The sequence below is a fragment of the Monodon monoceros genome, unplaced genomic scaffold, assembly GCF_005190385.1.
Source record: "Monodon monoceros isolate NGI ecotype Baffin Bay Population unplaced genomic scaffold, NGI_Narwhal_1 Super_Scaffold_1, whole genome shotgun sequence".
Lineage (NCBI taxonomy): Eukaryota > Metazoa > Chordata > Mammalia > Artiodactyla > Monodontidae > Monodon > Monodon monoceros.
In genome coordinates this window covers 57,556,563-57,584,370 of record NW_021703765.1, presented here as the reverse complement: position 1 = coordinate 57,584,370, position 27,808 = coordinate 57,556,563, and the positions used below count along the sequence as shown (strand labels likewise).

The 27,808-nt window shown below is 39.3% G+C and overlaps 1 protein-coding gene across 2 annotated transcripts in view; it reads right to left on the bottom strand.

Annotated features, from left to right (window-relative positions):
* Window positions 1-2,376: 2,376 nt before the first annotated feature.
* The window catches only part of TWSG1 (twisted gastrulation BMP signaling modulator 1), a 33,938-nt gene continuing 8,506 nt past the window's right edge, over window positions 2,377-27,808 (bottom strand). For both annotated transcript variants that reach the window (XM_029233822.1, XM_029233832.1), the window contains exons 3-5: window positions 15,001-15,100; window positions 6,385-6,651; window positions 2,377-4,896 (exon numbers count right to left, since the gene is read on the bottom strand). In XM_029233822.1, the coding sequence (XP_029089655.1) occupies window positions 4,715-4,896; window positions 6,385-6,651; window positions 15,001-15,100 (549 nt within the window). In that variant the 3' untranslated portion in view covers window positions 2,377-4,714. The remainder of the gene's footprint in view (window positions 4,897-6,384; window positions 6,652-15,000; window positions 15,101-27,808) is intronic.

The following is a 27,808-nucleotide window of genomic DNA, read 5'->3' as shown; positions in this document are numbered from 1 at the left end:
GATGGGGGTCACAGGCTGGGGCTGCTGCTTTAGAAATGGTGGTGGAGATGGTATCTGAGCTGAGACCTGAGTCAGAACAAGGAGCCGAAATCTGCAGAAAGAGCTGGTGCAGCAGAGGAAACAGCTCCTGTAAAACCCAAGGGTGGAGTGAACCTGGTGTGCTGCTGAGGGGGCAGGGCCAGCGGTGGGGGTGGGTGGTTGGAGGAAGGAGAGAAGGTAGTGTGAGCAGCGAGGCTGCCAGGGCTGCGGCTGAGAGGCCATAAACCCGGGGCACCACGTGTCACGTCTCCTTACTTCTTTAAATCAAAGTCTGACTCTGAGCCCCAGAGCATCCAACGTTTGCCTGAGAGGCGGTCACCTGTCCTGCATCTCACAGAGCCCTAGGGGCCAGTGTGGGTGCCCTGGACAACCAGGGCTGGGCTGCTCACATCCCTAAGCTGAAACCTCGAGAAAGAGGCACCTGCAGGCTCAGGAGCCCGGCCCCCTGTGTGAGCTGCGGGCCCGCCCAGGGCTCCAGCCTCGTCCAGGGAGAGTGGAGGCTGGCACAGCCCCGCGGCCAGGGAGGTCCAGGCCTCTTCCGAGGCCCTCTCTTCACTCTCAGGCTGCCAAGGCGCTCACTCTCTCCCCTTCCCCCAGCAGAATCCCTGGGAGCAGGTAAGGCTTCTGGAAAACAAAAGCAGGTTGTCTGTGTGCCTACCTCCTACTGGGCAACTCAACCCTCTGGGGCAAAGGAGCACAGAGGCCTTGCTATCCGCCCGGGGCAGGACCACCCCGACTTCAGTGTGAAGCGGTAAGCGGAGAGGGCAGGAAATATAATCCTTTCTGCTGTAAAGATACTGCAGTGGTGACTGTGTCTAACTTTTGTGCTACCTTCAGTCAAATGAGGGCATTGCTGCATTTTCCCAGCTTCCTTCTGTGAGTCACAGCACGCCCGGGGGAGGGCAGAGGTCTCTTCTGTCTTTGCTTCTGCACTGAGGGCTCTCATCTCACAAGCCAGACCTTGCAGCTGTTGCTGCCTCCATCCTTCCAGCACAGACTTCAAAATAAAAAGATGTAAAATGAATTTATTTTCTGTTGGTTAGGAAAAATCTCTAAGGGCTCAAAGCCGTAACTCCTAAACCACAGGCTGCAGGCGTGCCCACCGGCTCCATGGACTAAAACGCCGGGGATGGAGCTGACGGGCATGGGCACCAGCCTGCCCACGGTCTGGCCCCTGCTCACTCCTCAAGCTCAGAGACCCCCTCCACCCCCAACTCTGACCCTCTCTCCCCTCGGCTCCACACGACTGCCCGCCATTCGGAAAGAACATCTTTCCGAATCAAATGAACTATCGTTCTTGAAACTAATCTACCCCTCAGGTCCATCATCCCTGAAGTCACTCAGGGGGGGAACCTGTCCTCTTGAATTTTCCCCTCTCCAGATTCCTCCTCCACTAGGCTGTCAAAACATTCTGTGAAATAACACTGATTTCAAGAGTGTACAGCTGAGGGCTTTCAATTCCAGTAACACTGCCCTTTGAGAGTCAGTGCGGAACGGCCGGGAGTCTCTTCCCACCTTGTTCTCTCAGTGACTCCTTCCACCACCAGGAAGTTCTCGTGAGGCTGGCTGGCATCACAAGGCCCACAGAGCAAGCAAGGAGAAGGTACGTATTTCATTTCAAAGGTTTCCCCATATTGGAATAAAGCCCATGAAAAAACAGAGCGCAAACTGTGAAAGATCCTTTGTTTCAGCAGACTCTGTAGGGACGTCCAGAGAGGAGGCATGCCTGGGCTGATCCCTTGAACAATAACCTCACTAGACAGAAACGGCAAACTTATTTTGGTTTGTTATGCTGAAGTTAACAAAAACATGGCACACTCATTTTAATTTTTTATTAAAATACTTTTTTGTTTATAAGAACAACCAAAGAAAAAAATACATAATTTTATATATTGTAGATCATGTAAAATACAATAAACATAAAGTCTTGGGAATGCAGAATAGATTAAAAAATCTTCAACGAAGATTTTATTAAAAACAAACTTTAAATATGTGGCTTATTTATATTTACCTCATTTTTCAGAAGTCTTAGTTCCTTTTCTCCGTTTTGATGTTATTCTGATTTGTAAATAGTTATTCAAATATTCTAACATTTTATCAATTTTGTTTTCTGAAACTTTAGAAATCATATTTCTAAATGGAGGCCTCTCTTTTATAGCATCTCTGTAAACAAAGACATTGCATTTGAATTATCATTTGATTTGGTGCCACTGTTATGAGTACAGTTTCAGTAATAATTAGATGTGATGGGAGAGACAGGAAAACCAACAAGCAAGGACATGTCTTACTAGAGGAAAGAACCTTTTGTATATGGCTTTTATAATACCTACAGACTTAAGATTTAATGTTTTGGATCCAGTTATAAGAAAGGTAACCTAACTTTTGATTAATTTTTTTTTTTTTTTAATCAGAGCTTCAGTATAGAAGTGAATTGTGCTTGGAATGGTAACAGAAGGTCTAAATTTTAGTGGGGCTATCAGTTTCCCAAATGTTATACTTTTAATTTATAAAAATATTGTTATTCAAAACCTGAAGTACATTATAGAACTGGAAATGGAATCGTTTAGGTGAACACTTTCTTTTAACCCCTTCATAAGACAAAAAATTAAGTAAAATTTGAATATACAACTTACCATTATATTTAGGGATAATTTCTATTTGGAGAAATAGAGGAAAGAAAAATCAGTTAAAACATAACATGGTTCAAGAAATTATTCTCCCAACAAGAGATATTACATTTTAAAATTTAATAATGAATACCTAAAAAGGAAGATAAATGCAGTTTAAAAAAGTTTGTTGACATATTTATGGAAACATTAAGTATGTTGTCAATAAACACAAAAGCATTCCTCTATTCCTAAGTATAAATGAGTCTGAAAAACAGCAAAGTTGAAATGAAACAGCTGGCTGCAGACTTCTTAAAATTATCTCGTAAGTTCAAGAAAACCTTCAGTTTTATAGGTATTAATGAAGAAAGGGAGCTAATGTTTGTTTTCAAGGCACTCGTAAAAAAAGGCATTCTAGGTAAAAGTAAGAAAAGGACATCCCAATGTTTTCCCATCCAAAAAATACATCCATGAGCTAAATTTCAACTTTTTAAAAGGCTAAAAGTACCTTGAGTGTTCATTAGAGTTATCTGAAAGAGCAGAAAAGGTGTCAAGTCTTTACATTTTATGATAATCATAATATTACATATGATCTTGTAACTAACCATTGTCCAGATAATGAATACAAAGAGCATTATTTATTTTTATATACTACAGTATTTAGATATACAAAGAGGTATTCCTAAAAGTTACTTAGAATTCAAATACACACTATTTGAGAAATTAGTAATTTTGTAAAGCTAAGAGTCTCTGAATATAAATATGTACGTTTCAGGTTCATGCTTGAAGATGGAGATTTTATTACCACGAAGGGCACATACCATTTAAACTTATCTTCATTGAAACATTATATAAAAAGCTGCCCAAATGTTCTGAAGTGTGTTTAGAGTTAATGTCATCTTGAACAGGGAATTTTGCGGGGGTGGGCGGCAGTTCACAGTCTTAACCTCCTACTGTGTGATAACCCTTGTTTAACAAGAACACCTGATCTATATACAAACCTAAAGGAAAGATTACAAAATAACAACGTAATGGATGTAAGTAGTTTTAAGTTTGCTTCCACTAGAATACCGGGCATTTTCAACCCTCCCCGTTCATTCCTGGAATTCTCTGCTTTAACCCCTCCAACCACCCATCCACTGGAGAACGTGGCGTGAAGGCTGAGCAGCCTCATCCCCACTGTCCAGCTAGCCACAGCCCTGCCATTTCCATAAAATTTTCCTGGAGTCCGGTTGGCAGTGGTTTCCCTTTCCTGGAGCTATTTAAGCTGGTACCTTAAGTCAGAGGAAAGCTCTCCCTTCTTATATACCCTAGCAGTGTATTGCACAGAGCCTCACAGGTGTGCCCTGCAATTCTTGGTAAGGATGCTTCATCACTACCCACAGCAGTACTCTGGGCCGGGGATGGAGGAGGAGGAGAAACTTTCCCTACAGCTTTGTCGGTATGTGTAGCGTAGGGTGGATTCGGCTGTGGAAGTGTTTTAAATTGTAAAATACAGTAAGCATTTACCTTCTAAAACCAACATAAAGAGGTCTGAAATTAAGCTTTTTATGGTGATTTTTTGGTGAGAACACAGGGTGATATATTTGGATATCTACCCTACTTATAGAACAGGTAAATAATACCAGGCACAGTGAAAAATGACAAACAACTCTAAAAACTCAGTGTCCTAGGAGTAGTTACAATGAAGAAATCATAACCTATGTTAACATGCTGTAAACCTTCGACACAAAAGGCTTCTGGAATGTGACAAGAAAATGACACCAGGCTTTGTGTTAGAAACCTCTCCTCTCTCAAGGTGTTCTCTATGCACTTGCTTCTCACGTGATCAAAGCTGTACATGTGTTTAGAAGAAAGGGTTTATCACTACCAGCGGGCAGTAAGATCAATAAGAGCAGTTATAAACATAATTTAACACAATCCCGGATTTGTCATACTTTAGAAGTAACTCAATCCAAACTCTTCACATCTTCCTAACCTGCTGGCATTCAGGTGCAACCAGTAGACATCACTGAATAGCTTTTCATACCCTTGACTAAATTGCTTTGGTGTGCATACCATTTCCTTCTCTAAAACATGCAGTTCATACATTTGACAGTTTTACTACCATAGTCGATACACTCTGGACCAATGCACTCACAGCAGGCGTTATGGAACCAGCGATATTTGGATGCCCCCATGGACTCGCAGGATATTTTACACTGATGTATGGACATGCAGTCATCAAAATAAACCACAGTACACATGTGTTCTGAAAAATAAAAGATTAAGATTTTAGCACAATAAATAGGAAAAGCAGGAAAGGCTTTAACACTTAGCTGAATATTATTAACAGTTATTTATCTTAGCTCTCTTGCTGCTAGTCTGCCTAGGACAACAGGTGAGGTGTGGGGAAAAAAGATCACATCTGTTAATCACATTGAGAAGGGAGTTTCCCACTCCAGCTCGGACACAAAGGGCTTCCTTCACCACTTCCTCAGATGTCAGACTTGGGTCTGGGCATTTCTGATAAGATTTCCATAAGGAGAGAATTCTCCAGCTAAAACAAGTTTGAAAAACACTGTTCTAAATTTATACTGAGAATTTACAATAAAATAAAGTAATTCAAATGATGCAATGTGATTAGCAATGTGGCACAATTCAGCATTAGCTATTAGAAATTATCCTGGGTGGTGTTTCCAGGAATTAGCTTCCTGCTTATTAGATCATGAATTTGAATAACCTTTGAGAAAAATTTATGAATTATTTAATACCTAGCATGTTGATTATTTACATTTTAATAATGGGAAAGTGGTAGCAAACACATTTCGGTACATTTCTGATGTTTCCCAAGATTTATAATTTGTCTTATAAAGTACTTTAACCTGAGAGGAAATAAGGATTCTTATTCTTTATCAACAAAAGCGGTTTCACTTTTACTATTGATGGCCAAAGTTCATACGACTTTATAGACAGGGTTGTAATGGAGGGCACAACAAAAAAGCCAAATAAAAAAGCACAAATTATACTGTTTATATATAACTCATCTCATATTTTAAGAAATAACTGCAATATTCATAATTGTCTTATTCTTCCACAGTGAAATTGTGTGGAGCCTTTAATTTGAAAACATCACAGACATTATGAAAATTACATGCCTTTTACACATTCCAAAGTTAAGGTATGACCTGTGTTCACTAACAAATGTTCCTTAACATGCTTCTCCAAGTTGTACACGTCACTCTCTCATTCAGTGTCCCTTCTGACCAACAGCACTCATTTGCAGAGCACTGCCTGGGGTAAGGCTACACTTGGAAATGAGGTGAATGTAATACCAACTTGCTCATTAACAAATTCAGCTGATGACCTGGCAGCATTCGTGGCACTAATGCTATTATAGAAACCTTACCTCCTAGGACACTCTGGATGTTACCTGACGATGAACAACTCTGCATAAGGTAAGCAGCCTTGTTGCTATCTCATGAAAAGAACAATGAAAGCATAATGCAAATAAATATCAAAATTAGAACCTGGCTATCTATTTTCCAACAGAACTTCTATCACCAGAAGTCTGAAGGAGTTGTGAGAACAACTCCTCCTTGTTTACTCAGGGATTGGGGTTATTAAAGTCCAGAACTTACTTAAGACTATACACACTCAAAATCAAAAAGCTACTCTAAAAGATAATGTTAATATAGGCTTCACAGACCACAGAGAAAGTGAGGGCGGCAAGAGAGAAAAAGCCAACTTTGGCAGTTACCTTTGTCACTGGAATAAGGTGCATGAACATTATTGCTGGGAACAGACACATTTTGGTGGTGTGGCTGGTTCACAGTTTCTAAAAATGAAACAAGATTCTCATGATGTGAAAGTTCTTCTGCAACAGGGAAGGAAACAATGTTCCAGTTCAACTGAGTGTCTCCTTCTGTGAGTGCCCGGAAGAGAGAAGGGATGGGTTCATGAAGCTCCTCCACTGTGCTCTTTGAAGTTGGAGGCGTGTCACTGTAGTTTCGAGGATTACACATACCTGGGGGGGGGGGGGTGGCGAGGAAGGCAAAGAGAATAAAATTTCTTTTTCTCACTGACTGTCATGAGATATTCTTTGGTACTGCCTTGCAATCCAAGCTCCAACATATTAAAATCAGGTGCCTTCTAACACTGTACATAGATACCTTCCTAGGTTTTTTGGTGAGAGGGCCTAGAGGCAATGACACCCTAGTAGCACTGAGCACACCAAGTGCCCAGATCTTGTTTTCTAAATACCTATCCTTGGCTAAGAGGAACAGAGCTCCTTGGGGGAAAGACTGACTCCAGGGCTGGGTTAGGGAACGTCTGAAATGACCCTGGAACACCTTTCTGTGCCAGAAAGTAAGGAAGTGATCAATGAATGATGGAACACGTCAAAACAACACAGGAGGCAACCTGAAGGGCCTCCCACTGGCCAAACTGACAATTTTAACATTAAAATAAATAGTGATAGTAATGGATTACCACCCTATGAATAAAATAGGGATTGATGAGTCCTTATATTATAAATAAAAGAATAAAAAAATGGAAGAGAAGGGAAAGCTCTTCCTTTTAGCAGAGTGCCAAAGGATAAATGTAGACGAAATGAAGGAAAGAGTAAAGCACCATTTGGCAATCATCATAGAGGTGTTTGATCAGATGGGAGTTGTCAATGGATGCTAAGGCTGGTGGGTAGAGGTTGGATGAGGAGCATACTGATGTACTCTTGGAAAACTCTACAAAATACTAATCAATTACAAAGGGGTTAATGGTGACTTCAATATGGAAAAATCTGGCAGACACCAATGTGCCCAGATCAAGGTTGTTTAGCAGTGATGGGACATTGTGTGTAAAGCTTGCTTTTATTCTAAAGTTTCAAAAAAAGAGTCTCATGGGAGTGTGTGCCCATGAATGTGCGAGTGTGTGTGTGTGTTGGGCAGGGGGAAGGGAGAGGGTGAGAGCCAGAGGTACCAAGCAACAGAGCAAATGCGATAAAATGTTAATAACTGGGGAGTCTTTTTACCCTTTTGGCAAATTTTCTCTACATTTGAATTTGTTTCAAAATGAATTATTAAAAAAATTATTTTTAAAAGAGGAAACAGCAGAAGAGAATTAGTCACTATAGAAAACTTTTCCAAGGAGTTTTTCTATAAGGGAGAGAGCTGTGGAAATGTTTAATGAGCCCCAGCCTTCGAGCTGTCCCGGTTGACACTGTGTGGAGCAGAAAGGAGCGACCCCAAAGAACCTCACCCAAAATGCAGTTCTGTGAGCTAACTAAATGATTACTACTGTGTTAAACCACTATGTTTTGGGGTAGGTTGTTTACTAGCAATAATAACTGAAACAGAACCCTCTGGATTTCCTTTTGTGAACATTTCACTTTTAAAAGCTAAATTATGTTTCATTTTTGTTTAGCAACTACTAGGTCTAATATGAAGTTTTTCCTTTTCCTCACATTAAAAGTTTGAAAAGTTATACCAAATTTATAAATTCCTGTACTTTATAAATTTAGGGCAAAGGAAAAACTCTCTCATGTGTGTTCCACATTTTGTTAGTTTAAGGAACAAGGCAAGAGCTGAGGATAACAGGTTGTGCATACCATTTATAATATCTTTCAATATACCTCAACTTTTATGATTTAGATTGTGTGACAGAATCACGGATTCAATGGTCAAATCGGACTCCTTTACTCATAAAAGAGGAAAAAGGCCCAGATAAGTTAAATAATTTGTCCAATGTTATATAATCTAGGATTAGAGACAAGATTATGATTCAGCCTGATTTTGTGTCCACTGCTCTAATAATCACATTCTAGAAATAATCTTTAAGTGCCACTGAAAAGCAAATAATACTTAGAATACTTATTTTATGCAAACATACATAATATATTCTTCTGCCAGACTCTATAATGAATAAAAACTAGTAATTAGAGAGGAAAGGGTGAAGAAACGAGTCCAACTGTTAGAAGAGCTAAACTCAACATCTACTGAGGCTTTGAAAAAACTTCAGTGCTCATATCCTGGGATTCCATTACATAAAAAAAAAAAAACAAAAAAACTTTTTTGGAGTTTTGTGCATTTAACAAACTTAGGCCAAAAGCATTTTTCATTGAAATCTCAATACACTGCATTAAAACCAGGAAGCCTGAAGTAAACAGTTGCTAGGTAATATGTTTCCATGGTATCATTATAAAATTTGTATCTATCTTCTCTTTTTAATTAGGCTCTTGTCCAGAGGTCATCACTAGAGGTTCTCCTAGGCAAGCGGATTCTGTTTCTATTTCCACACTAAAGCACTCTTCAGGTTCTGCATTCTTTCAAGGGTGGTGAACCATGGAATCTGCTCTTCGAATGAAGTGTGGAAGTTATCCTGCTCAGTAAAAGTAACCTTTTCATTTTGTGGAAATTCTTTAGTTGTCCATTTTCACTATGTAAAATGGATCACTTTCTGGTTGGAGTTACTAACCACCCATAATTTAAACTGGTTAGTAAAACCTTTCTGGGAAGCATCTCACCACTGCCCTGAAGTTTATCATTGTTAGGGAGCTTTTGTTTAGCTGACTATAAAGTTTATTTTGGAAGCTGTCATTTCTCTTCATTATCATTTTCTTGAGAAAGTTTGTTCCTTTGTGGCATTGTTTCACTACCAAAATTTACATACTAATTATACTAAACTTTTTCAAGAAATTGGCTCTGCACATGACAGCCTGGGAGGCCAAAAACCAGGAAACAAATGGCAACAACTGAAAAGGCAAGCATCTCAAATCCTTTAAGTGCCCAGAATCCCGATGCGACTTCTTTCAGTGAGCCAGAATTCATGACTATTGTGTTCTTGGTCTACAACAACTAAATACGAAGGGGTTTTAAAATCTGTGCTTAATTCTTTTATAAATCTGACCTGTTTCATCATACATTTGAAAACTAAGGATATGTCAAGTTAGAATTTACTCAATGAAACCACATTTTAAGGGTAGAAATTAAGACTAAGGGGAAAAAGGGTTATTCCTTTCTTTTAGTGTACTGGTTAGACAGCAACAACAGAGTCCAGAGGAGCTTACAATGAAAAGAGCATTCCTTTCCCCTCCTCCCACCCGAAACTGTACTTTTAAAGTCTGTTCTAAGTTTCTCTGGTGGTTACTGCTACAAGAATTTAAGTAAAAATGATTAATGTATAAGTAGCAGTAAAGACAACCATAGACATTGCCTATTAATCTTCTTACATGAAAAATGAAGATTAAGTTCATTTATACTAACCCCATCTCTCTCCCATATTTCTAATAATTATATTATTCTAATACTATTATTTGTTTCTTTTGTAATCTTAAATACACTTAACCTTCTCACTTTTATTCCACGTTGCTTCGTTCCCTCATTTGCAGATAAGGATACTGTTGCCCTTTCCACATTCCCTACCCAACTTCTCCTGTGACATCAACAAATTTTATAACTATTACACATTCTGTTGCCTATGCATAATGAAATCTTGTCTTATTAAACACTGATTCTGCACGTTGAAAACCAGCAAACAGCAGCTACCTTCACATGACCCCATGAACACTGCTGACTGCAGAACAGATACTATGATAGAATTTCCTTGTCCAATGTCACACAACCAAAGGAAAATATTTCTAATTTCAAGATGAAATGAGCTTTTCTTTGAACTCCATAAAATACTGAAAACCATTACCCATGAGGTCTTCTTGGCAAAAAATGATTAAACCTGAATCTAACCAAACTTTCATAATTAGCTCCAAATTACTGGAAATACGGAGAGAGGCACAAGTTAAATGGTATCTCAAGGAAGCAGACAGTCAAATCCTGAATGTGGGATATTCTACAGGAAAACTGATACTATTTCTTCAGTATGTCAAATGGCATGAGAAAAAAAAGAGGGGGCCAGTCTGGATTAAAGGAGGACTCAGACGCAGAAACCAGATATAACACAAGGACCTTGTCTGGATCCACTTGAACAAATTAATTATACACACACTTTTGAGAAATCAGGAGAAACGTGATCATGAACTGAATTTTAGATTAAACGAAGAAATTATTGTTAATTTTGTTAGGTGTCATAAGGCATTATGATTAAAAAGGCAAGTGTCTGTATTTACTTTAGAGATTGATATTGAAAAATGCAGGAGTAAAAATTATTTACTGTTTCTAACTTGCTTCTTTTTTTTTTTTTTTTTTGCGGTACGCGGGCCTCTCACTGCTGCGGCCTTTCCCGTTGCGGAGCACGGGCTCCGGACGCGCAGGCCCAGTGGCCATGGCTCACGGGCCCAGCCGCTCCACGGCATGTGGGATCTTCCCGGGCCGGGGCAGGAACCCGCGTCCCCTGCATCGGCAGGCGGACTCTCAACCACTGCGCCACCAGGGAAGCCCCTAACTTGCTTTTTTTGTTAAATTAATTTTTATTGGAGTATGGTTGTTTTACAATGTTGTGTTAGCCTCCACTGCACAACAAAATGAATCAGCCATACACATATGGATATCCCCTTCCTTTTGGACTCTCCTCCCATTTAGGTTACCACAATGTTACTTGCTTTTTAAACACTTTCACACAAAGAAAGAGAAAGGAATGAAAAAGGATAGATGAAACAAAGGTGGCATATTCTTGACAACTGCTGAAGTAGGTGACAGGTATATAGGAATCATCATGCTATTCTCTCCACTTCTGTGTATGTGTGAAAATTTTCATAATAGAAAACGAACTGCTATATTTAATTCCTTTATGGACTAATATTTTCTTGTTGAACTTTTGTTTTTTCTTGGAATTTCTATGCTTGGAAGTTTCTTTTCTTGAGGACCATACATAAACTTTCAGCATATCTTGAAAAATCATTCTGCTTCTCAAGTACATGCTTGATATCCTATGGAACTCAGTTCCTTCTCAGAGATAAGCCCCTCAGAACCCTCACTTCTTGCTTTAGTCAGGCTAGTTGTCTCCTAGGTCTCTGTATCATTGATGCTTTAAATCTTCTGTATAATACAGAAAAAGCCTTTCTGGTGGGAGAGAGCCTGCCCCTCCTGGGGTAGGCAATTCTTGGATCCAGCAAACGAACCAATGCAGAGCCAGACCTCCTCTCTCTGGCCAGTACACCCCGGGAGGCAATATATTCCTCTGCCTTCACCATCCTGGGGCCATGTACCAGACAACTAGGGACCACCCCTACAGCTTAGAGTCCACCAAAATTATTCAGACTAGCCACTTCTACACTGCTTGCCCTGCCCCACCCTGCCTTTCCTGCAGAAACCCCAAAAGAAGACTGCCAACACTTTCCTCTGCTCCTGTCTTTCCCACTTGACCAAAACCTGGCACTTCCCCTGGGACCCTGCGTGGCATGCAGTGACCCCTCCCTGAGACCTGGGAGCATGATGAAAGCTGTTTCCTCAGCTTCTCCTGTGTCTCCTCTATGGCTGCACCTGACTGACCATCATATGAAAGAACAGTTACCATTCTACAACCATCCTTAACTCCTGGTTAAAGCTATTGTTTCCTTCAACCCATGTTTTCCTCTTTCTTGGTCTTCTGCCCTATCTTGTTTGATCAATCCCCTATTACATCTTTAAAACGTGCCTCTCACACGTCATATTTTAAAAGTGCAACAGAGGATCGTTTGGTTTGAACTGGATGTTGGATGTGAGGAAAGAGGGGAATTAAGCACCAACCTATGGGTTGGGTAAATGACGGTGGGGTGGATTTAAAAACCATCATCACTAAGGAGGCCTAGGAACAAAAGGCCAGGGTGGATCTTCAATGCGCACATTGGAACTGTCGAAAGGGGCAGTGGGTCTAGTGGTGGAAGTGAGACATTGATTCAGGTACTGAAGCTATTAATAAATGAGGGGGAAGTGACTGAGGATACAAAGATAACAGGCAAAAGGAGGGATAAGAGATGGAAAAATCCAACAAAATGTGTTTTAAAGGAGTTGGAGTTTCTGAAGGAGAGAGGAAGAAGTTCAAAATCCATCAAAATACAGTGTTTCCAAGTCCAGTCAAAATCTGCTGGAGAACTGGTCTAGGGTGATACCAGTGGAGATGAAGAGATGTGCCTCATTGGGGGGAATGCAAACGATAAACCCCTTTGGAAGGAGAATGTGACAACATCTAGCAATATTAAACAGAACTGACTATCTATACGAGGTTATTCATCATACTATTATTTGTAATGGTACAAGACTGGAAGCAACTACATGTCCACCTGGGGATGAATGAGTATATAAAGTGTTACTGCCGACAACAGGGCTTTAGGTAGCTACCAAAAAATGATATTAATGTGGAAGAAATTCCAGAACATTCAATTAAGAAAAAAGAAAAAACAAGACGCATTAATGTTTTATGTAACAAGTGAATGTTTTGTACAACAGATATAAATGTATAAGATGTATATGATGTATATTTATAAGATGAGCCCGGGACAGCCTGTCTGAAACCAACAAAGATGACAGAAGTCATGTCAAAAAGACTCAAGAGCCAAGTTGAAGAGGCTCCTACTAACCAAAGATGGGACAATTTGAGCAAAAAATAATAATAATGACAACAACTGATTAAAACGCCAAATATATATAAAAAAGCCATGGGTGGAACCACTGGGTGAAAGACTGGTGGGGACTCACCATGAAGTTGTCAAACCTTCGCCATCTGAACCCACCCACCAATTTTAGCAACACTGAAAGCGGGACGACGAGATATTATTAATGGGGACACTGTACACTGCACCCCACCTCCCAAAACTAAACCTGAGTCCGATCAGCCTTTAGATCTACAGGAGATAGAGAGGACAGGGTAACAAGTTAAATAACCACAGGAAGCAATCAGGCAAATCCAGAAAGTGGCATGTTTTCCATCACAACTCACTAGTTCCTACAACAAGTCAATGGAATTTTAAAAGGTGATGAGGGGAGGAGGAACAATAAAAGAAACCTAACAATTAAATATACTAAGTGGACTCTGTTGGATCTTGCTTTGACTAAAACAACTATAAACAACCTTTAGGCAGCTAGGGCAATCTGAGTAGGACCGGGTATTAGATGCTGAGGAAGTATTGTTACTCATGTTAATCGTGTGGTACTGACATTGTGTTATGTAAGGAAATCTACTCTTTTTTTGAGATGAATAACTAAAGTAGTTTGGAGTTGTAGTAAAACTATTTATTTACTTTATAGTCATCCAACCAAAAAAGGCAGGGATAGACACACAGATGACGGGTGGAACAGGTATGGCCTTGGTGCTGGGGCGCAGGTACACAGTAGTCCACTGTGCTCTCTATTTTTGTGTGCATCTGGAAAAGTAAAAACAAAACAAACACACACATACCCAAAACAAAGCCTGAGGGTAGAGATCCAGACCTAAAAACCACAGGATTTGAGGAATATGCTGGACAGCAAAGATGAAATGCGCTACGGCTGTTACTCTTAAGAGAAAATCAGAAAAGAGAAACAGATTCTCTTTATAGCACAGAGGATCCTATCTCAGTCAAATGAGGAAGGATTCTGAGAAAAGGGGACAGCTGAACTGCAGTTTTAAAGGGTTAAAGAGTTAACTGGTCAGAGAGAGGATGAGTGTTTCTCCCAGCAACAGTCTGTCCACGTAAATTTTCTTTCCAAAACACAAATGATAGCATTCTATAAACATACTCTTGCACCTTGCTTTTTTTTTTTACGTAATACATCTTAGAGACTGTTCCTCAGAAAGCCCTTAAAACAGCTTTTGGTTTCTCAAGGATCTTTGTAATGAAGTCGTATATAAATGAAGATAGTCTATTTTTATTATGCTAAGTACCTATTTTTACTTGTGACAATACCACATACTTCTTATAAAAAAATATCAACAGGGGATTTCCCTGGCAGTCCAGTGGTTAAGACTCCACGCTTCCACTGCAGGGGGCACGGGTTCAACCCGTGGTTGGGGACTAAGATCCCACATGTGCAGACAAAAGAAAAACAAACAAACAAACAAACAAACAACTCTGCTCTCTGCCAAGCCCGACTCCCCCCGAAACCACCCCCTCCCTGACCCCTCTCATTAAAAAAAATAAATTAATCTAATTTAATTTGCATGGCTTTTAAAAACATATATATATCAACAGTATAAAAATGAAAAAGCAAAAAAACCCTGTTTGTTCCTCCACTCCTACTTCCCAAGAATAAGAGCTTTTAATTTCCTCCCAGACCTTTTCTATAAAAATACATATATATGTAAATACTATTAAATACAAGCAAATGCAATAATATATTGTTCTATACACCTACAGTATCTTATAAAAAACCTAGTCTAGGCACAAAAAATACATTTATATTATTTAAAGTCTCTTAAAGTAAAGGATTCTGTGATGTGAAATATTAAGAAACTTTACTGTATGTCAACTTACCAACACAGTCACAGCACTCATCCCAAAGCGTCCCGAGACACAGCATACACTCCTTACAGCAGGAACAATTTCCTTCTCCAGGTCGGCACTGGCAGAGCTCCTAGATATGAGACAGATGTTCAAATTTTAAATTCCAAATAACTATATTTAAAATTGTTAATTTTCTGCAGCATAAAAACTCCATAATATTTACATTTATAGTAATTTACTCTTGGCACAATTTTTTTATTCAACATCATTAACTATTTGTAGGAACATAAATATCTACAAGGTAGATAGATTTACATTTAAGTACTACTAGATCTAAGTAGATTTAGATTTTCTTTTGGACACATTCAGAAAACACATTTTGGATCCTTTTATCTTATTTTGAAACAAAATGAAAACATTTTACTTTATAACCCATAACTTTACCCCCCATACTACCTCAACGAATAATTCAGCATAAGAACAAAACTTACTTTCCAGCTATTAGATTCACTGTCCAAATTAATCTAAATGCATGGCCAGCCGACCTGTAGTGGGAGTTGTGGTTTCTCAATATGTAAAGTGTGAATAAAAGCATGTTTTAAAAACTATTTTCATTGATCTACAATATATTGAAACAGTGTGCTTGGCGTGGCAGTCTGTTTACAAAGAAGGCAGTGATTCTTCCCCTCCCCATGTCACCCTCTTTGCAGCTCCTCTGATCAAGAGACAGGGTCTATTTCCAGACCCCTTGAATGGAAGTGATCATGAAACTTGCCCTGACCAACAGAATTTGGTGGAAGTGATTTAGTGTCAGTTCTGAGTCTGGGCCTCAAGAGGTCTGGAGTGTTTCCACTTGTTCTCTTAGAACTTTGCCCAGCTGCCATGTGAAGCCTGGGAGAGGGCCACATGGACAAGTCCATCCATCTTGAAGCCATCCCAGTTCGGCCAGCCTCCAACCAACTCAGCAGCTGACAACAGACACAAGAATGAGCCCAGAAAACCCACCCAGCTGATAGAGGCCAAATTGCTGACCTACAGAAACAAGAGCAAAATAAACAGTTATTGTTTCAAGTCAGGAAGCTTTGGGATGGTTTGTTACTGCACGAAAACTAATCCACATGGCTTGCTTTGTACATGAAGCTTCAAGGTAATTCCTTTAGCCTTCCCTCTGCCCCTCCCCTGGCCACCAGAGAGTCACTGCTAAACAAACCCAACCTAAAGGGAAATTCCATGGCCACACGGCTCAGTTGGCTTTCCCTGGTTGATGAGATATTATATATATTTTTAAAAAGTTAAACATGCACATATTTATCCCTATTAAATTCATCTTATTATGTTTCTAGACGACTGGAGATAATCATTCTAATATGACATAATTTTTTGCAAACTGGTATTTTTCCAGTTTTGGTGAGAAATAATTGACATACATCACTGTCTAAGGTGTACAGCATAATGGTTTGATTTACATTTATTGTGAAATGATTACAATAGGTTTAGTTAACATCCATCATCTCATATAGATAAAATAAAAAGAAAAGAAAAAATATTTCTCCTTGTGATGAGAACTCTTAGGATCTACTCTCTTAACAACGTTCCTATACATCATATAGCAGTAGTAACTGCAGTCATCATGTGGTACATTACAGCCCTAGTACTTATTTATCTTATAACTGCAAGTTTGTACCTGCTGACCGCCTTCCTCCAATTCCCCCTCCCCATGACCCCATTTCTGGTAACCACAAGTATGATTTCCTTTTCCATGAGTTTGTTGGGGATTTTTTGCTCTTATTTCACTTAGCATAGTTTCTTCAAGTTCCATCCATGTTGTTGCAAATGGTAGGATTTCCTCATTTTTTATGGCTGAAGAGTATTCCATTATATACATATACCACAACTTCTTTATCCATTTATCCACCAATGGAAACTTAGGTTGTTTCCATATTTTGGCTATTGTAAGTAATGCTGCTATGATCATGGGGGTGCAGATACCTTTTGGAGTTAGGTTTTTGCTTCCTTTGAATATATCCCCAGAAGTGGAATTGCCAGATCATGTGATGGTTCCATTTTTGATTTTTTGAGGAACCTCCAAAATGTCTTCCACAGTGGCTACACCAATTTACATTCCCATCAACAGTGCACAAGGGTTCCCTTCTCTCTACACCCCTACCCACACTTGCTATCTCTTATCTTTTTAATGATGGCCATCATGGCCATTCCAACAGGTGTGATGTGACAGCACACTGTAGTTTTGATTTGCACTTTCCTGATGATTAACGATATTGAGCATCTTTTCATGTACCTGTTAGCCATTCATATATCTTCTTTGAAAAAACGTCTGTTTAGGTCCTTTGCCCATTTTTAAATTGGATTCTATTTTTTTTTGCTATTGGGTTGTATGAGTTCTTTATATATTTTGGATATTAACCCCTTATCAGATATAGCAACACTGACATTTAATTCCTTTTCTCAAAAAGTCCCCTAGCTATTACACAATTACACAGCACTTTCAAGAATCAACACTTGCTGGGAATTCCCTGGTGGTCCAGTGGTTAAGACGCCACAATCCACTGCAGGGGGCCCAGGTTTGATCACTGGTCAGGGAACTAAAATCCCACAAGCTGTGTGGCATGGCCAAAAAAAACAAAAAAAACAAACACTTGCGCTATGCTCTAATTCATTAGTTTGATGTCAGTATATAGCTGTGACCTAATGTATGTAAATTATAATACTTTAGTACCATGGAATTCTATACTCGGGCCACATGCATGTAATGCACACCTTGAGTAACCTTGCTAGGCCTGATGGAAAGAGAGGGACTAAAAGGGCACGGCCTTCCTGAGAAGTACAGGTGCTTCATCATAAAAGTGGTGATGACTGATTCACACCAACTCAAACTTACTTGGAAATTTAGAAAAACAGAGCTGCCAAAGCTGTATGTTGTGACTTGTTGCTCCATAAAAACCTGTCTGTCGTCTTTGGAGTGAGAGAACATTTTCTTAGTACACATTTTTTAAAAAATACCATCAGAGTTAAGGATATTGATACTTTTTGTTCTTAAGTTTTTTGTGGTTTTTTTTGTGGTATGCGGGCCTCTCACTGTTGTGGCTTCTCCCGTTGCGGAGCACGGGCTCCAGATGCGCAGGCTCAGCGGCCATGGCTCACCGGCCCAGCCGCTCTGCAGCATGTGGGATCTTCCCGGACCGGGGCACGAACCCGTGTCCCCTGCATCAGCAGGCGGACTCTCAACCACTGCGCCACCAGGGAAGCCCTGTTCTTAAGTTTTAAAAAGGTTGCAACTTAGTCACAAGAAATAAAGTTTTTTAAAATTTTAATTTACATTATCCATAGAAAATATTCCTTTACTATCTTGTGTAAATTTACATTATCTACATAGCTCAGGAGAAACATATTAGGAAAGTAACAAACTTATTCAAAGAATAAGTCTCTCCTTTTTCCTATCACAGCTTTCAAATGGTAGCCTGTTAAATTAATCACTGTATATTATGCTAAATAATTTTAAAATGAATGTCGATTTAATGGACATTAGAGAAATCTGAGTCTTTAAAGCATTCATTCTACCTTTTACTGTCAGGTTTTTGTGAGGTGTTTTAAACTGGAATGAAAGGGTGGACGATAACATCAGATGACTGCTAACTAATGGAAGGTTAAAACTCAGACTATTAAAAGGTACTTGAACTTGCCTTATCTACCCCTTAAGATTAAATGTATTTCACACCCTCTTAATAGATGCCTATCCTGTACTTTTACATGTCAGTGTGACAGAACAATGCACTGAAGTAACATGCTTAATGACTTTTAATTTACTGATAGAATACAAAGTGAGAAGCTCTAAGAAGCCGAGACATGGGAGAAATGACTGAAACACAGGCTTTATTACTATACCATTAAACAGACAAAAATCCAGGTTAAGACTTCATTGGTAAAAATTACTGCTAAAACTGGCTGAATGCTAACTAATATTTTCTTTCCATCTTACTACAAAATAGAATGAAAAATCTGTCTTAATAAAGCCAATTTGATTTCATAAATTATGAGATTTCAGAGAGTAAATAAGCTTCAAAATGTACCAAACAATCTGTGTTCTTCAAAACTCACGCAAGCATTCTTTCCAGGAGATTGGAAAATAATGAAAACGAGCTCCTCAAACAAACTTTTTAGCCAGTATTACACATTTAACTTCTCAATTTCCAGGAGAAAAATAATACACAGGCAAAGTTAACATATGGCATTTTGGATCTCAAAAACCTCACTGCAAATCTAAAGAGAAAAAATTTGCGGAAATGATTTGTTTTGTTTCTATGTTCTCAAGTCAAAAAAGGAAAGGAAACAATGAATTTCTATGTGTAAATAATTATGAATAACAAACGTGTAGCTCACCAAGAAATCCATTACTTTCTATTCACTTTATGTGTACTTCAGAATCACACTATTAAATAAGTTTGGTCATAAACACATTTGGAAATACATTTTAAATTTTTTGACAGCTAGCAAACTATGGTTGGGAAGAATGTTTCTAAATATTAAAAAAAATTTTTAAGGTGCTTTGAAGTCACATACTGGAAATACAAAAGAAAAAAAACACACCAAAATGTAACTATGAAGAATCAAGGATCACAGAAAAACATAAAAAATTACTCCATTTAAATTAAGTAGAATCTTTTCTTCAGGACACTTAAAAAGAAATCTTTACTTTAGTTGTTTTATTTATGAGAACATAAATGAATCTTCTATAACTAGAAAGGCTTTGCTAAAGAGGCTAGAGTCAAGATAAAAGGAATGCTTTAAATTTTTAAGAGTTTTTTTTTTTAAATCATAAAAGACTTTGAAAAAAATCTACCAGAGTAGAAGGAAAAAGCACCCAAGTTCCTCCCACTTCGGTAAATTCCTATGCGTTTCTAACAAAATAATGATGGCGCACTCTCCTGATTTAAAAAGTATTTCCCTATTGTATCAATAAAAATCTGTCAACATAACGGCTCCATAATGGAACATATTATGTACCAAAGTTCAGAAGCAGGCCTTAAATACTTCATCTCTTTCACAGCTTGTCCATGTTCTCATTCTGTATCACCGCCTTCAGAAACGCCATTATTATATTCCATGTCACTATTACTTCAAAGTCTTCCGTATTAACTAGAAAGAGGGTTGTGCTGAGATGTGGGATTCCTGTGTGGACTGGCTATTTACATAATTCACTAACCTTCCTATGATTAACCTTGAGCACTGCTCAGTCGGCTGAACGTGGGATCCCAAGCAAACACAGCGTTCACAGAAGAAAGGTGGATCCAGTGTCTCCACTTATTTCCTGCCACAGCCTCCCCCAAAGTTCCTAAGTGGGTTTTATGTAACATTAACAGGCACTGTGCTGTTTTATATGCATTATCTTGGAGCTCATAAAGCCTTTATCAAGGTATTATTCACCTTCATTTTCATATAAGGTGATGAATTTGTACATCATTCAATTAGTAAGTGGCTGAGATTTGACCCCAGTTTTGGATAGCTATTGCTGCTTTTTAAACAATGAGATGAGAAATATAAAGCTTATTTCTTATTAATTTAGCATCTCAATAATTATAGTTATTACTTTCTTAGAGAGAATGAGCCCATAATTAAACTTAGCTAACCCTTCAGGTTGTTTAATCAAAGGCACTATTATATCTTTCACTCTCAGTACCTGAATACAATTACAAGTGCTATTGCCAAAGTTTAATCATCGTTTGTAAAGGTAAAATAAGTATCAATGGCAAGAGTTGCAAAACCGGTGTGTTGGGATTTAATGCTTAATTCTTTTTTTTGCTTGGGCCAGTTAATGATCGCATCATCTGCCTCCCTGGTCTGGAAGATCCAGGGAAAGTACGGGCGCTGCTCCGAGTACAGGTGAAAGGCTGGAAGGGATGGGTCAGTGATCCAGCCCAGCTGGGCTCCGAGGTCAGATCTTCTGCCACAGGGCTGCTCCTGCCACCACTGCTTCCGCGTGTCAGAGCCAGAGTGACGTGGATCGTGAAGTACCATGCTAGATGTTCTTAAAGTGTAATCACACCGTTCAATACATTTATGGTGGAAAAAATGATAACATTATACTAAACAGAAAACAGAAATTTATACATTTGAGCTATCCTACGTTGACCAGAATGAGTATTTAGAGATAATTTGGCAATTTGCTTTAAAAACTTATATGAAGGGACTTCCCTGGTGGCACAGTGGTTAAGAATCCGCCTGCCAATGCAGGGGACATGGGTTCCAACTCTGCTCCAGGAAGATCCCACATGTCGCGGAGCAACTAAGCCCGTGCGCCACAACTACTGAGCCTGTGCTCTAGAGACTGCGAGCCACAACTACTGAGCCTGAGTGGCACAACTACTGAAGCCTGTGCGCCTAGAGCCCACGCTCCGCAACAAGAGAAGCCACCGCGATGAGAAGCCCGCGCACCGCAACAAAGAGTAGCCCCCGCTTGCTGCAACTAGAGAAAGCCCACGCGCAGCAAAGACCCAACACAGCCAAAAATAAATTTTAAAAAAAGTATTTTACATTTGTATTATTGAAAATCTTGAATATGACAAAGAATTTCAATTTTTTTATGCCAGAAGACAGATTTTATATAATTATTAAATCAACTTTAATGGAAAATCTTGTTCTCTATACATCTAAGGTTCTGGTGAGATCTTAATCCATGCAAAATAAATGGGGGGGGTAATTATTCATCTAAGACTAAGCCTAGATTTTAAGAGTTAAAATTTATTTTATAAACTTCCAAATTTCCAGTTCAGAGATGGAAACTAATAACTTGAGGGAAATTTTTATTTATATTCTGATGTAAAGTTGCTGATAAATATCTCCATTCTTTAACTGTTGCCAAAATCTGAGAGCTTTGTTAGCAATGTTGTTAAAACAGGGAAATATCACCATTGAAAACAACATTATAGTCTAGCAGACAGCAAATGACTTGGATTTACAGAATCTGGATTCAAGTCCTGGCCCGTAAACTGCAGCATGTAACACCAAATCTCAGCTTTTTAGATACTTTGTGATCCAGCAATCCTACTCCTAGGTATTTAATCAAGAGAAATGAAAACATACATCCACACAAAGACCTATACCTGGAAGTAAATAACTTCATTCATAATCACCAAAAACTGGAAACAAGCCACATCCATCAGCTAGTGAATGGATGAAGAAATGGGGCACATCCACACAACAGACTACTTACTACTCAGCAAGACCAAGGAAAGGAGACCCTGAGACACGCAGCCACATGGGTCAATCTCAAAAGCATTATAACTGAAAGAAGTCAGCCAGGCACAAAAGGTTACACAACGCACGATTCTAAGACATTCTGGACAAGGTGAAATTATAGGGACAAAAATCAATCAGTGGTGGAGAAGTACTGAGGCTGGGGAGGAGGCTAGTCTTGACTCCCTAGGTGCACGAAGGGACGTTTACGGGTGATGAAAATATTCCCTATCTTGATTGTGGTAGTGGTTACATGAGCATACATTTATCAAAAATCACAGAAATGTACACCTAAAAAGAGTGAAATATACTGTATGTGAATCATACCTCAATAAATCTGACCCCAAAAATGCTTTGGGAGATTAGGGAATACCTCATCTCATCTCTGAAGGACCAGTATGGTACACTGTGGTCCATAAATTTATTATTTTAACAAATCTGAACTGGAAAACATAAAGCATTATATAAATGTTAACTGTTATTAAAGAAAACAGTGCAGAAGGTAGTTCAGAAAATATATTTCTCTATTCTACTTTCAAGCTAAAACTAAACTTCTCTAAACTAACATACTTTTTTTAAAAACAAAGAAACATAAAACAATGCTGGTGAAAAATGCAAAATGTGAAAGCTGTATATATAATATACAACCTTTATTCTATGTTTAGGTGTTAAAAATCACCTAAACATAGAAAAAAAACCTAAAAAGGACTATATCAAATATTAAGAGTAGTCTGTGTTTAGAAAACAGGACTATAAATGATTTAGTTTCCTTTTTCTACTTCTATGTATTTTGTGGATTCCTTTGAGAACAAAATATTTTTATAATGGCAAGTAAACATTTTAAATTTAAGCAGTAGGACTTCTGAAGATCCAGTTTAATTTCATACAATAAAAAAAAACACACTCAAAAACAAATTAATGTTCTTAAATATTAAATCAAACAAACTATAAATGTTTATAATATCTTGACCTAAAACCCCCAGGAATGTAAGAACAAAGGTAATTATGAAAATGAACACTGTATAAGCATCGGTAACCAACAAGACTGTACCTGTGCTGATACTATTTTCACAACCCTTACATAGGTCAAATGGGTATTTAAAAACCAATATATAAACAACACACCCTCGAACAATTAGCCTTTATTCAAAACAATAAACATAATTATAATTACGTTACAACAAATCTGTTTTGACAAATTAATACTCTTTAAGGAGGCCATCAGACAGACTTTCAGACTCGGAACAGAATTATCTAAACCAAATCTTATCATCATGTTCTTTATAAATTCAAACGTTTGCCTTGAAAATAATATAAACAAGTGAAATACAGAAAACAGAATTTATCCTTTTGGCTAAATAAATCAGCATACAAGTTCATGTACATACATATCTACCAAAATATATCAAACGACACCCATTTCTTATATAAACCTTGTAACAAAATTTTAATCCTACTTACTACAAAAGTACCCCAAAGCATTTCTTTAAAATCATCCAGGTGAGGTGAAATAGGGGCAGGTAGAGATCAGACTGGACCAGCCATATGCTGACCACTGGTGAAGCTAAGTGACGGGTAAATAGGGACTTTACTATTCTCCCTATTAAAATTATATTTGAAAACTTCCAAGTGTCCCAATGAAATCCTCATCTTTGGTCTTCTTTTTTTTTGGTGGGGGGCATGGCACATGACTTGTGGGATCTTAGTTCCCCAACCAGGGATCGAACCAGTGCCCCCTGCAGTGGAAGCACAGAGTCTTCACCACTGGACTGCTAGGGAAGTCCCCCTCATCTCTGGTTTTTTAAAATAAATTTATTTATTTGTTTTTATTTTTGGCTGTGTTGGGTCTTTGTTGCTGTGTGAGGGCTTTCTCTAGTTGTGGTGAGCGGGGGCTACTCTTCTTTGTGTTGCACGGGCTTCTCATTGTGGTGACTTCTCTTGTTGAGGAGCATGGGCTCCAGGCGCCTGGGCTTCAGTAGTCGTGGCTTGCAGGGTCTAGGGCACAGGCTCAGTAGTTGCGGTGCACAGGCTTAGTTGCTCTGTGGCATGTGGGATCTTCCCGGACTAGGGCTCAAACCCGTGTCCCCTGCACTGGCAGGCGGATTTTTAACCACTGCACCACCAGGGAAGCCCTCATCTTTGTTTTCTTGGGTTTTTTTTTTTGTTAACTTTATTTATTTATTTATTTATGGCTGCGCTGGGTCTTTGTTGCTGCGCGGGCTTTCTCTAGTTGCAGTGTGCGGGCTTCTCAATGCGGTGCCTTCTCTTGTTGCGGAGCACAGGCTCTAGGCATGCAGGCTTCAGTAGTTGTGGCATGCAGGCTCAGTAGTTGTGGCTCGTGGGCTCTAGAGCGCAGGCTCAGTAGTTGTGGCCTACTGGCTTAGTTGCTCTGCGGCATGTGGGATCTTCCCAGACCAGGGCTTGAGCCCATGTCCCCTGCCTTGGCAGGCAGATTCTTAACCACTGTACCACCAGGGACGTCCCCTTCATCTTTGTTTTAATGTAATAATTCAACAGGTGAAGAAACAGCCAGTGAAAATAAATTTTAGTCTCCACTTATAAACTTATCAGCTATTCTAACTGCTAACATTTGAAGGGAAACAAAACTTACTCTTCCCTTAAATTACATCAGGTCTAACTCATTACTTTTATTTTTTTAAGATTTATTTATTTATTTACTTATTTTGGCTGCACCAGGTCTTAGCTGCAGCACGCAGGATCTTTGTTGCAGCATGTGGGCTCTTAGTTGCAGCATGCGGGCTCTTAGTTGCAGCATGAATGCCGGATACAGTTCCCTGACCAGGGATCAAACCCCAGCCCCCTGCATTGGGAGCGTGGAGTCTTACCCACTGGACCACCAGGGATGTTCCTAACTCATTACTTTGGGATATTAATTTCAGAGATTTTCATGAGGTATTAACTGAAGCAAAACAGGACAAAAATAAGTTAGAGTCACAACTTTTAAGAGCAGGGAAGCAGAAAAAAGAGAGAATACACTATAGGAAAATAAGGTAGTGTTTATAAAAGGAAAGAGGGAACATTGTATACTATATGCCAAAATATTACTAGTAGAGTAACAAATCAAGATAACTGTATGGGCTTCCCTGGTGGCCCAGTGGTTGAGAGTCCACCTGCCGATGCAGGGGACACGGGTTCGTGCCCCGGTCTGGGAAGATCCCTCATGCTGCGGAGCGGCTGGGCCCGTGAGCCATGGCCGCTGGGCCTGCACGTCCGGAAGCCCGTGCTCTGCAATGGGAGAGGCCACAACAGTGAGAGGCCCGCGTACCGCAAAAAAAAAAAAAAAAAGATAACTGTAGCAAAAAAACTAATATGGAATTTAATTAGCACTCATTAAGGAAAAAGGAAGAGAAAGTTAATTTTTTAGTTTGCTGTGATTAAGAAATTCCTGATGTTCCCTGAACTATTTATATTTTTAACTTAAAACAAAATACATTAAAAAAAACTAGAATTATTAATGAGAAACTACTTTGAAATCCCAACTTATTTCAGATAATCTAAGATTTCTTTAGTAGTTAAATCAATTTTTAGAATAGAAAAAAGCAGACTGTTGATTTAGTATATAAAAGCACTAAATAAATATTCAGAAAACCAGTAAAGTGCTAAAAGAATGCATCAATGATCTCTGAACCTAAGTTTGAATATCTTCATGAAATATAAAGTTTACATCATCCTAAATATGACCATAAATATTACCTAAAAGTACTCACAAATCAGTAAGGAGTTTTTCAGTTTTTGTTTTTTTAATAATTTTTATTTATTTATTTATTTTTGGCTGCATTGGGTCTTCGTTGCTGCGCATGGGCTTCCTCTAGTTGTGGTGAGTGGGGGCTACTCTTCGTTGCAGTGCACGGGCTTCTCATTGAGGTGGCTTCTCTTGTTGCGTGCAGAGCATGGGCCCTAGGCGTGAGGGCTTCAGTAGTTGTGGCACACGGGCTTAGCTGCTCCGTAGAATGTGGGATCTTCCTGGACCAGGGCTTGAACCCATGTCCCCAGCATTGGCAGGTGGATTCTTAACCACTGTGCCACCACGGAAGCCCTGGTTTTTCAGTTAATACAAAATGGGTCTTGAGATTTCTGGTGTAGAAGCATAATATTGATTCAAATTTTAAATGCTCTTTTCACAAAAGCAGAAGAAAAAACAAGTAAAGATCTTATTAAAAGCAAAATCCTGTTTTACCATTTTTCCCCTGAAAGAAGACAGCTCAACCACTCATTATATGAGCAAAGGAACACACCAAGATGAAAATATTACTTTCCTGATGTTAAAATTACATTTCTTTCCTGTCAGAAGCACAAAATAAATATTTACGTAGGGACCACCCTTCTGCGTAGCAACTTGTAGGAGAGGCAGGAATGACTGTGCTGGTAAAAAACATTTACACAAGCCTGAGCTTCCAGGGAAAATGTTTTATATTTAGTTACTTCATGAGTTGCGGAGGGCTCAACATAAACAAATGTTCTAACTTATCCTCACAGTACAGCATTTCAACACTACAGATGTTGTTCAAACCAAATAACTAAAAGAAAAGCGAAACTCCCTCTTAGGAGGGAAGTTTCTTTACACTTCTATAGCATGGCGTTTCTTAAAGTTCTTATCTCCCACCTTCATTTCTGTGCATGTTTGTCTCTAAGTTTAAGGAGAAAAGCTATCATTGCCATCTAGTCAACGTGCCTCGTACTCTGTTGAATGTGAAAGTGGAATTTTAATAACTTAGTAGTGTGATGGCAAACAAAGCCCCAGCAATTCTTCACCTTTTCAGGGCAATCAACCACTTTGAGAACCTCCTGAAAGCTATGGACTTTTCTCCTAGAAAACAGTACATTTGCAAATTTGAATATAATTCTGGGGATCCCCTTTAAGAGAAGCACCAAAGAGGCCTAAGGACACCAGCTGACAGTTCTTGGCACATGAAACGCCAATAGCCAATCTATTCCTCAACTGAAGAGAACAGGAATAAAAGAGGGCACTAAAGTTCAAGTTTCTATCAGACCACAGAGGCAACCCCCAACACTAGGGCACAAAGACAAGAACCAAGCATCTACCAACCAACCACCACCCAGACCACAGCAAGAACACCAGCCGTTCAAAACAAACAAACCAAAAACTTCTCTGCAGGAAAATGATCAGCCTCAGAGCAGAAAACACACTCCAGCATCGAGGGCTTCCCTGTCCCTCAGGCGATACCCTCCAGTCTGTGTATGTCAGCCCTCCCCACAAACACAGTCTCCCAATCAGGCTTTTTTTTTTTTTTTTGCGGTACGCGGGCCTCTCACTGTTGTGGCCTCTCCCATTGCGGAGCACAGGCTCTGCACACGCAAGCTCAGCGGCCATGGCTCACGGGCCCAGCCGCTCCGCGGCATGTGGGATCTTCCCGGACTGGTGCACGAACCCGTGTCCCCTGTCGGCAGGCGGACTCTCAACCACTGCGCCACCAGGGAAGCCCCCAATCAGGCTTTTATGCTTCATTCCTAACTATAATGGACAACTAAGGAACACTATACATTTGAGGAAAGCCTCCTGCATGAAAGAGATATAAATTGAAAGAAAAAAATAATCTTGGAAGAA